The 11,776-nt window shown below is 49.1% G+C and overlaps 1 protein-coding gene across 1 annotated transcript; it reads right to left on the minus strand.

The window, feature by feature from the left end:
• Window positions 1-530: 530 nt before the first annotated feature.
• UTS2R (urotensin 2 receptor) lies at window positions 531-2,097 on the minus strand. The gene has a single exon (XM_053960445.1). It carries the CDS (start codon window positions 2,073-2,075, stop codon window positions 927-929), a length of 1,149 nt encoding a protein of 382 aa, XP_053816420.1. The 5' UTR covers window positions 2,076-2,097; the 3' UTR covers window positions 531-926.
• Window positions 2,098-11,776: the final 9,679 nt, after the last annotated feature.

An 11,776-nucleotide genomic window follows, 5' to 3' on the forward strand; every position in this document is an offset into this window, starting at 1 on the left:
ATAACTGGGATTATTAAGCACTGCAGAGAACATTGCTTTGCCCAGGAAAATCACACCTCCTCAACCCCCTCCTCTCCCTCTGTCCTTTCCTCCTGGACTTGGTGGTGCTTCAGGCTGGATGTTGCAGTTTGCCAGCAGATGCCCTGAGGACAGCCACATCAGAGGTTCCCAGTTCCTCCTCCTCGGAGGGCAGAGGGTGGAAATGCTTGCCCAGGACTGATGATGCTGCTCCTCATGGGTGTTTGGGGTCAGTGCAGTAGGAGATGCTGAGTGTTCCCTGCCTGTGGCACTGTCATGGGAAGCCTGTGCTGCTGACAAGGACCATGGTGTAACCCCACTCCACTGCACACACCTGTGTGACTGGAGAATCCAGCCCAGTGCATAGGCAGGAGTGCAGAATAAGTGTGAGTATCACCCAAACGAGGACAAGCAACCCTGGATATGTCTCATCCACATTGTCCAGTCCTACCCCAAATGCAAAACTGCATGCTGTGTCACAAACATCAGCTGCTTTTTCTTTATTTCATTGTCTTCTGTCCTCATACAACTATAAATTTAGCACTACTGCTAAAGAAAAAAAGAGCAAACTACAGCCATTCATGGGGTAACATAATTTTAAACGTTGTGAGACAGCTGATACTATTAAAAATCATGGCCCTGTTATGGGCTTTCATTATTGATGGCTACTTGAGGAGACATACACTACAAAATATAAAGATAAAAAGTGAAAGGCTATTTAGATAGATGTTCAGCTGAGTGCTGCTAGCATCAAATCAGTGGCACTGGAGAAATGAGAACAGACACACGGCACAGCCTCTGGACTAAATGTGTGCACATTCTGGGTCTGCCAGGGCTTCGCCTGCACAACTTTAAATCAAAGCAACATTGAAGTCAGTATTGATTGTTCTTGGAGATAGATTTTACCTTCAGGCACTGCTGTTTCCCAAAGGAGCGTGAGCAAGGACGTAAGTCTCTGTGCAGTGCTGGCTGCTCGTGGATAGGGATCTCCCTGAAATCCTCTGAAAACGATTCCTCCTCTGGAAGTACCCACTGCTGCTGCTGAGGGACCGCTGCCTGTTCTTCAGGTACTCCCGGTAGTTTTTGGTGAGCAGGGTGTAGAGGAATGGGTTGATGCAGCTGTTGCTGTAGGTCAGGCAGGTTGTCAGGTAATTAATGTTCTTCATCACCTTGGGAGATAAAGGGAAGGATTCATAATACTGGAAGAGGAGCTGCCATATCCAGAAAGGCAAGAAGCAAGCCCAGAAGACCAGCACTATGGTGAAGATTAAATAGAGCACCTTCTGGTTGGGCAGCCTCTTGGTCTGCTTGAAGGAAGCAGTCTGGGACACCCAGTAAATCTTAGCCAGGCGGATGTAAAGGTAGCCAATGACCACCCCCGGGCCCACGATGCTGGTGCCAAAGAGGATGGTGAGATAGACTTTGTAGGACAGCTTGCTCCAGGTGGGCAGGCAGATGCTTTTGTTGTCCCTTTGCACCAGCTGGATCATGATGAGCATGGGGAGGGTGAGCAGCAGTGACACCAGCCAGATCACCACAGCAATGGCCTTGCGGTAGCTCTTGGACCTCTTCACCGTGTCCAGGGGCTTCAGCACGGCAAAGTAGCGCTCCGTGCTCATGACTGTGAGCGTGAAGATGCTGGCGTGCATGGTGAGGAAGTCCAGGCTGAACAGGATGCGACAGCCAATGTCCCCAAAGTGCCACTTCTGAATGAAGTAGGTCCCGACGATGAAGGGGATGGTGAGGAGGTAGAGCAGGTCGGCCAGCGCCAGGTTGATGATGTAGATGTACATGGAGGCAGAGGATCGCAGGTAGTGGCACATCACCAGCAGGGTGTAGACGTTGCCTGTCACCCCGACCACGCACATGAGCGACAGGATGGCCCCGATGGTGCAGATGGCAATCATGTCCTCCGTGGAGCCGGCGGCCCACGCGCCGTCCCCGGTGGCATTGGCGGAGACGTTGGGCCTGATTCTGAACATGCTGTCCTCACTTGTGTCTGTCACCATGTAGGGGGTGGCGGAGAAGTGGCTCTCCAGCTCGTCACTTAGGGACATCCTCCTGGGTTTAAAAGCCAGAAGCTTTGCTCATGTCACAGGGGTCCGAGGGGGTTCTCTCTGCTCTGAGAAACGCGGCTGCTGGGAGCTGTAGAACCATTTCCTAGCAGTGTCTCATCCAAGGACCATCTGCATTCTCCACTAGAGGAAAGACATCCAAAACAACATATTAGAAATCTGCCAGAGCAACACAAAGGTTCATTTAGAAGTTACCTGTCCCTGAGCACGTATCTGCACTGTCTCAATGTACCAAAGGTCTTTGGCACTGAGGCCACTCTTGTAGGGCTGGTGCTCTCATTGCAAGAGCCCAGCTGTGAGCTGTGTCCATGGAAAAGAGACAAAAAAGGTTTGTGGATCACTGGAACCACTTACTGCAGTCCTTAGTTTGGGGTTGGAGGAAAAAAACATCCTGCCTAAATTTATAGCAATGATTTAGAGCTATCAGCATGATTGTTTAAACCTCTTTGCCACATTCTTAACTCTGAAGGAGCCTAAGACCCCTAAAAAGGGAAAACAAACTTTAGATTTATCATTTGCAGCCAAGTTGTCTGTTCTGAGTTAGTGATGCATTCAAAGTCCTGTCCAGCATTCCTGCAGTGTTTTCACAGAGCAGCTTCCCTTGAATGAGAAGCTCCTCCTCCGTCCTGCAGTTTCAAACAGCATTCGAGTGATGGAGAAAAAGGCACTTCATAAAGCAAAGTGCAGTTTCCCTGTGGGATTTCTGTGTCTGTAAACAGGTTTTTCACTCTCTCTGTCCAGTGTGACACCAGGGATGTCCATGTGTCTGTAAAACACATCTGTTTCAGCCACAGCTGGACTGAACAGCCTTGAGCAGCGAGGTGTGAGACAACACGTGAGGCAACTCTGCAGGTGGGAGCCTCTGCTTAGCTCAGACTCAGTGCTGCACAAATCAGGACTCTGTTGCTCTGGATTCATTCTGGGTGTAGGCAAAAGGAGAGCAAACCTTCCTCAGAGAAATGCAGAAGAAGTAGCTAAAATGCCCAGATTTTAAGGCATACCAAAAGCCTGTGCCATCCTAAAGGTCACTGCATACAGAAGTGCATTTGCACTGTGTGTTTTACAGCACTCAGACTGTCTCTTTTTCTTTGGAAAACGCTGAGGAGGAGGGATGCTGGACTGCCTTGTCCTTGTAGGGCTCAGCAGGCAAAAACTCCCCTCTGCCTTGTTCCACTGGGCAGGCTGGATTTGTTTAATCCTGGGAATTTGCAGCATTTCTCAGTGAGTAGTTAGGTGTCCCTTTCTCTCCTCACCAGCTCTGACTCCTTTGCCTCTTTCCTCCCATTGTCTCCTTGGCAGAGGATTACAGTCCCAGGCCCTCCCTGCTGCCCTTGTGTCACCCTGTCAGTGACCTCTGTGGCCTTTGAGGATGAACAATTTTCATCCTCCTCGTGACTTGCCCTCACCTTCTCCCCATTACCTGCTGAGGATGGCGGGTGCTACAGAGATGTCATAAAAAACTCTGGATAAGAGAGGACAACCCAGTGCAGAAGGAGATTTTCCCTCACTTAGCAATTGGGATAAAAGTACAAAAAACCAGAGAAACACACAGAGCCCATCTCCCACCCCAGTCCCTCGAGTGCAGGTGGGAGATGAGCGTGGTTCTGCAGTGGTCGGTGCTCCTTCAGGACAGTGCTGCTCTGGGCTGGTCTCCACAGCTTCACCAGCATCAAGAGCCATTTCTTGGACCTTGCAACGCCAAATCTGCCTCGTCCTGCTCCTGCTGTGCTGTGCAGTGCCCTCCTGCTGTAGGGCAGGTGTGGCTGGTCTGTCCCACTCCCTCGTTGTCCCTTTTATCGATGCTGGTGTCCGAGCTGGCAGTGAAAGTGACTCCCATGAAGGAGACACAGCTGCTCCGGGATCTGTGGCTTCTCCTCTGCCTCACAACCAGCAGGAGGGCACAGAAATGAACAGCTCTGCATGGGATGCTCCAGCTGAGCCCGGAGCTGGTCCCACACACAGCTCTTGGCTCGGTGTGCTGGTGATAGTTCATTTTCAGGAGCATATTTCCATGGCTCAGGTGCTGCCTCCTTGCAGCTGCCTCATTTGGTGTCCCGGGGACTTGTAGCAGACTTGTGCCATGCTGGTGCCAGTGTGTGCAGTTCCCTGGAGTGACAGCTCCTGCTGGAGAGAGCCGAGCCCACTGCATCTCCCTGCTCTGCTCCTCTTCTGCTGAACCTGCCTTCTGCTCCATTCATAAAATTCCTACAGCACTAATTCCATTCAGACACTTCGCCCATCTCCAGACAGAGCTAGAAGAGGAAAATTAAGCCAAATGGGGAGCCCTTGCATCATTTTAAAGTTCCCATCAGTGCTGCTCTCGTACACAAACACACACACACACATGCACACACAACAGAGAGCTTGTTATTCCAAGCAGCCATTCAAGCATCTTACGGTCCAGGCGATTTTCCCAGCCAATCTTGCCTTTCCCTCTACGATATCATCCCACAGGAGTACCATGCATATTTACAGCTGTAAACAGAAATTAATTTTTCCTGCTCAAACCTTGCTTTTAAATCCGGCAGATGAAGTTTCCTACAAGAAAGCAAATAATAATAAAATCTATCTAGTAGTATCAAAGCTGGAACTTAAAGAAAGAAAAATAGAAAAAGAGGAAAAAAATAGAAAGAAGAGAATCCTTCTTCATGGGCAGAGAGTGAGAGATCCCAGTGCTCTGTCGCATCTGGAGCGGCAGGGGCAGGAAGGGAGCGTGCTGCCAGCCAAGTATGTTTGAAATCTGGGCGCTCTTAACACTCTCATTCCCCTCCCTCCACTCGTGCCGGCTATTTTTGCTCCCCGGTGACGTTAGGCATAGCGTGGCTTTGCTGCAGCCAGCGAAGAGCCTGTTTAAAGCAGCAGGGTTTGATAACCATGGCTCGCTCAGCTGCCTCCCCCTGCCCCGCTCTGGGGATCAGAGAGGTTCGGGTTCTTCCATCCCAGGAGCGGTGGAAGGCAAAGAACCCTCTGGACAGCACACTGAGAGGGCGAATTCCTGAATTCCTGAATTCCTGAATTCCTGAAGCTGCCCAAGCAAAACCAGCACAGCTGGGGAAGGAGAGTGCGCCAGGGAGGGTTAAAATCCTGCGGGAGGGTCACATTCCTGCCGGAGGGTGGGCTGTCCAGGGAAGCAGCAGAGCTCCTTGATTTGGAGATCCATTCCAAAGCGAAGCTGAAGTTTATTTGGGTTGGATGGCGTACTAACAGATGAATCTGTGCAGTGGGGTCACACATGGCAGCATCCGAGACGTTTCAGGCTGGCAGTAACAAAATATTGCCGAAGTTGTTCGGGGGCTGGGTGGTTCCCTTTCCCCAGTGATACTTGTGAGAAATTATACTCACTTTCAAAAATTTTGAAAAGGTTTATTAAAATCTTGTCAAAAATTACAACAGAAGACTGAATAGAGAAAATAAACACGGCACCAGGAGCAAAGGATTTTCCCCACCATGTGCTCATCCACACAATGGATATTCCACCTTTTAACCCTTTGGCCCCTCCCAAAGTTCTGTCCATCCACTCCTCCTTCACTGTCCTGTGGTGGAGAGCATTTCCTTACATCTTTCTCAGAGGTCAGGTGTTGCCATAGTGACAAATCGACCCTCCCACATATCCCAAATACCCAGGTCACCCCCATGATAACAACACAAGGGGAGTAAAACACAACTATAAATCTATAAAACTTCTCTTAACATATATAGATGATATTTGCCCCTTAATTGTGAGAGTCAACCATTTCATGACTCATTTCTCACATACTCAAACACAGAGATCAGCCCAGCACCTTGAAACAGAGCAGTGTTTGGACGGGGCTGGTGCTGGGAGATGCTGAAGCTAAACTCTGGATTGTTTTGTGAGCAGCTGGACGTTGTGTTGGTTGCTTGCACACAATGGGATTGCTCTTGCTCCCAGTTGCCTGCTTTGTCTCTGTGGGCTGCAGGGAATCGCTCCTGATCTGTGCCAGGGGAGGTGAGGAGCACTTGCCTCTCCCAGGTGTCTCCTGGAGGACACAGGTGTGTGGGAGATGCTGGCAGGCCCATTGCCTGCTTCACTGGGCACCCACAGTGGGCAGGTGACACTTCCCAGCACTGGGCTCCTGGGAGAAAGCAGCACCTGGCACAGCAGCTGGCACATCCATCCTGAGTGCTGTTCCCTCCTCTGCCTCTTTCCCTGCATAGTCAGACCATTTCTTCTGCTTTCTCAACTGTCACCACAGTCCCCCAGACAGGTAATAATTAGCATTGACTCCATGATTGCAGAAGGCTGATCAATTGCTTTGTTACTATCTCATCCTATACTATATTATTCTATACTTATATTACACTATATTACACTAACAAGAACTATCACTCACTAGAAAACCCATGACTCTCTGCTGAGAGTCACGACACAGCTGTGGATCCAATTGGTCAATGAATCCAAAACACCATCACCAGAATCCAATCAAGCAGTCACCCTGGGTAAACAATCTCCAGACCACGTTCCACATGGGCACAAACACCGAGCAGCAGCAAGTGAGATAAGAATTGTTTTGATCATTCTTTTCTCTGCTCCTCTCGGGAAAATGCCTGGGAAAGGCTGTGCCTGCTCTCTGTGGCCAGAGAGCTGCTGCCATACTCAGCCTTCTGCACTCTGGGTGCCTTGAGTGCATCTTGTGTCTAAGGTCAGTGGGAGCCCAGTTTGGCTCCAGCTGCCCAGGGCAGCTGTGGCAGCACCTGGTGAGCCCTGGCTGTGCCTGTCCCCACAGTGGGGCAGCTGGGCCCTGCTCAGGGACAGCCTTTTGAGGTCTTGGCCTAAGAATAAATCCACATGGAAGCTGGATTTTACAGTAAAAATAGATCTTATGTTAGAAGCTGTAGCAAGTGTTGACTGAGAAACTCCGGCCTGAACGCTCAAATGTACATGTTTTGCTCTGACTTCGCTTTTTGTGTTTGGCCCCTAGAAATCTTTGGCGAAGCATGGGATGGGAGCTGCTTCTCAGGCTGTCTTCTGAGGAAGATCCAACTTCCTGGATCAGGAATGGTGTGGCCAGCAGGAGCAGGGAGGCCATTCTTCCTCTGAGAGATTTGAGCAGAGGTAAAGCTCTTTGGGCAGTGCTTATAGCTGGGTGCTGCTAATTCACATACACTGGTGGCTTTCTGGCAGCCTTTTGCATCTCACAGTGTGGCCAACAAGGCACAGCTGCCTCTTTAAACTTTAAATCAAGCCATCTCCACGATTTTGTGGAGACAGTTGCCCTCTCAGTCTACACAGCCCCATTTACACTTTCATTTGCAAGGTCTGAGATGTGCTATTTGATCTTCTTCATCCTTTGACCTCCCCACCTTCTCTTTAGTTCCTGGAATAGCTGCAGTGAGTGTAATCATCAGGGGGAAAGCAGCAAGCTGTGGGAGGCAGAAGAGCTCATTGCTTCCCTCCATATGCTGAGAAAAGCTTCCCTCACAAGTGTCTGATGGAGAAGCTCTTCAGGGACAGGATTTGGCCTGGATAATATGTCACATTTTCCCCTTTGCCAGTTACAACCTGATCATGTTTTTGTCAACAGTTTTTGGGAGCTGGGATAATGGTTACAGACAAATGTTACTGAATTGCAAAGCATTCAAGATCAACAACAACAACAAAAATCACAGCAGAATTCTCCTGGAAATCCATGAAATCATCATCAAGAAAGCCATGGGGAGTACAGACACACTGAGACACACCTTCCATGGGCCAGAAGCTGTTGCTAGACTAGAGACAAGAGCCTCTTTGCCATTATTTTCTATCCCAAATATCCTGTGCAGCCCCTCTGTGCTCTGCTCTGCCTGGAGCTGACCACACCATTCCTTTGCAGTTTGGTTCCATGTCCTCAGCATCTCCTCCTCTGTTCAGCTGAACAGCTGCCCTGTTCCCTCCTGGGACACCATTCTGTATTCCTCAGCCCTCATAGCTGAGAATTAGAAGATTTAGGAAAGTGCTCTGGGGCCAGAAGCCTGCTAGGAAAAAGTCAGGCTCCATAATTTCCAGCTGAAGCTCCTGCTGCTGATCACAGGTGTTTTCTCAGCATGGAGGGCAGCACACATCCTCAGCCTGGCAGCAAAGATTTCTGCTGCAGCTCTCAAAACCCTCTCACAGGAGACAAGAGATGAAGTGTGAAAAGTTGTCTGGCAGTGCATAAAGAGCAGCAAATGTCACCACGCTGAGTTCGTGCCACTGTGGACTCGGTGGTGGCATTTGCCATCCTGCACACAGTGGGGTGGGGCTGGGGATGGTGGCAGCTGGTGCTGCTGTGGGCCACTTCTCTGGAGCAGCAGATGCTGATTCAAATGCTCCTTTAAAAAGCTGCTTTTCTACAAGAAATCACATTCCCACATAATTTCTGCCCTTGTTTACTCTGATGGGTAACTTCCATTCCCAGTGGTGGTGGCTCAGTGCTGACTTCCAGTGCCTGTCTTCACTTCCCAGAGGAGACAGTAAAGGAGACAATAAAGTCCTTTTTTCCCCCTTTTGGCAGCATCAAACTGAGCCAGAGTCCTCCTGATGCTGTCAGCCCCTCTCTGCTCTGCACCCTGTTCCCCTGAGTCTTGCAGGGCACCAGAAGCATCCAGCCCCTGCCAGGGGCAGTTTGGGGGTCACCGAGCAGGGGCAGGGCTGTGCCCCCTCCAAAAGCCATCCCAGCGTGGCTGGACTGTACAGAGTGGATGCCCCAGGCCATGGGCAGCCCCAGCTGACCCAGCTGCCTGTCCCCTGGCCAGGGCTTTGTCCCCGTGGCTCAGGGTGTGGCGTGCAGGGCCATTGCAGTCACACAGGCTGGGTCAGGCTGGAAGGGACAACTGTGGCTCATCTGGTGCCACCTCCCTGCTCCAGCAGGGCCACCCCAGAGCTCAGGGCCCAGGATTGTGTCCAGGTTCTGGAATTTCTCCAGAGAGGGAGACCCCACACCCTGTCTGGGCAATCCAGTACAGACTGCCAGTGCTCTCGTGGTCACACAGAAATTCCACTTAGCTCTTGAGAATCTGCCCTGACTTTGGGGTCAACCCAGAGGAGAGCAGGGATTTGCAATGTTGTGCTGAGCTCAAGTCCTCCTGAAGCTCTGCCAGGAACACCCAGGAATGGCAGCAGCTCCTGAGGAAGAGCATTGGTGAGACCTGGAAGTCCCCATGTCATCTCTTGTTCCAAGGAAAGTTGCATTTAAATCCCTCTGTTCCAACACTCATGGTCATGGACACATGCAAATGTGATACTCAAATTCCCAGCTGGTCCCCAGCTGTTCTCTCCACTCTTCCACTGTCTGTCCCCACCAGTGGGGACATCTGTCCCCGATCCAGTGCTCAGTCACTGCACAGGAAGTTCTTCCTCATGTCCAAGTGAGGTTTCTGCCCATTCCTCTGGTGCATTGCTGTGCCCAATTATAAGAGACGGTCCCAAGTTCCCCTCATTTTTGCCTTACATTTGCTGCAATGGCAGAGACTGAGATCCTGGAGACCCCAATTGGAGTTCCAGCTTGGAAAGGTGGATGATTGATTTTGCAGGTGTGTTTGCTGCAAAACATGGACCACTGCTTCGAGCAGGGCCTGACAAGGAGCAGCTTGTTCTACGTGCTTACACCTGCTCCAGGATTACCCATGAATTTTCCCACCTCTTGGCCAAATGAACTTTCTGGGGTAACTCTGGTGATCTCCCACGGAACACCCCCCATCTGCCTCACGACCACCGTGACTGATGGAGATTGAAGCCCCTCCCAAGGACTGAGACCCCTATCCCAGGGAGGAGGGCTGGCCTGATTGATGTGAAATGTTTCCCCAAGAAGACAATGGCTCTCACTCACAGCTGATAACATGACCTGTTCCCCCTCGGTGGCTTCAATGGACTTATTCCTTCTTGTACCTGTTACCCCTCGGTGGTTTCAATGGACTTTCATTGTCTTTTGCCTGTTCCCCCCTCAACGAAGGACTATAAAAGACCCCTGAGTTAACCAAGACCTCGAGAGTCTCCCCGACATGACAAGACGGATCTCCATTTTCCGAACAAGTGAGGATTTTGTCTGCGTTGGTAGCTATACCCTTTCCCCCTCTTTCTATCTTTTATCTCCTTTTCTGATCCCTCTATTGCATTTGCTGTTGGCCCCTAGTAAAGGTGCATTTGTTGTGATTAAACTGATGGTCCCTTGCTGTTTGCCTTTCTGTACTTCTGGGATTGGTAAATGAACCATCACGACACCGCGCTCCTCCGAGCGGATCGTGACACCAACCCAGCAGAGCCTGGTTCCTCTCTGAGCCCTCCCTGCAGGCACTGACAGACAGGAATGAGGTCCCCAGGTGCCCTCAGTCCTGTCCTCTCAAGGCTGAGTTGATGGAGGTGTTCCTGCCATGCTGGTGGCACTGGGTACAGTGCACATTCTTCTCTCTCTCAGGATTTTTCATAGAGGAGCACAGAGAGAAGAAAGAGAAAACAATTTCTATTTCTGCTCCTTGTTTTTCCCATGTGGAATGTGTTTGGAGAATTGTTTACCTGGGGTGATTGCTTGATTGGATTCTGGTGAGGATTGTTTGAGCCTGATGGCCAATCCAACCCACCTGTGGCTGGACTCTCAGAGAGGGGCACAAGTTGTTAGTTAGATATGGTAGTTAGAAAAAGTATGTATGTAGTTTTAGTATCTCCTTTAAATAGTATAATAATGTATTATAGTGTAGTTATAATAAAGAAATCATTCAGCCTTCTGAGCTGGAGTCAGACATCAGCATTTCCTCCCACCAGGTTCACCTGCATTTACAATATCTGTGCTCAGAGAGGGCTGCAGGACAGGTTGGGTCACCCAGTGCCTGGGGGATTTGAGTGAGACAAACTCTTCCCTTGTGGGAAATGGATTTGTAAAAAAAGTTTAAAAATTGTAAAATACTTGTAAAAAGAGTTTAATAGAAGGTTACATACTATGTATTTGTATGTAAACTTTGAGATAAGAAATGCTGACTTAGAAATGTTATGGAGTAAGACATACATTGTTGAGAGAGAAATGGAACTAGAAATAAGTTTTAAAGGATGATTTTGTAAATAAGACAAAATACTTTGGAGAAACAGAACTATGAAAGATGTAGTAGGACTTATGAGGAGTAATTTTAGATTATTAGTTTTAAGGTATTTATAGTATAGTGTGGTATGCTATACTTATACTATACTATATATATTACTATACTATGCTAACTATACTTACTAAATTAAGGTATTTATGGTATAATTTTAAGGTATTTATAGTATAGTGTAGTAAAAGCTAAGAAACACAATGTATTATAATTAGGAAATAGTTGGCTTAATAATTGTGATAACATGAATTATAACATCTGCATTGTCTCACCCTTCATATAACACTGAAAACAGAATAAAAGTTTTTAAAACACCTCACAGTTACCCCATCTCTGAGTCAGAAAAGGGCCTAATCCTGCATTTCCTCTCCTCAAAATCCAGCAGCTGAGTCTCTCTCCTCAGGGGTTTGTGCATGAACCTCCTGTGCCCCGTGCACTGCTGTGAGCTCCCTGCCGAGGCAGGTGGGAACGGCTCCGTGCAGGGGCCTTGAAAAAGAAAGACTTGCAGCTAAAAGCACTGCCAAAAATGACAGGTGCTAGTTAAAAGACTCAAAAGTATGTGCCAGTTTTTAAATAAAGCATTTTGCCCTCCATGGGTTGCTTCCTGGGATGAAGAACAGGGAGCA

This window comes from Vidua chalybeata, chromosome 19 (assembly GCF_026979565.1).
Source record: "Vidua chalybeata isolate OUT-0048 chromosome 19, bVidCha1 merged haplotype, whole genome shotgun sequence".
Classification (NCBI taxonomy): domain Eukaryota; kingdom Metazoa; phylum Chordata; class Aves; order Passeriformes; family Viduidae; genus Vidua; species Vidua chalybeata.

Coding starts and splice junctions, on each gene's coding strand:
- UTS2R (XM_053960445.1), bottom strand. CDS start 2,075: ATGTCCCTAAGTGACGAGCTGGAGAGCCACTTCTCCGCCACCCCCTAC.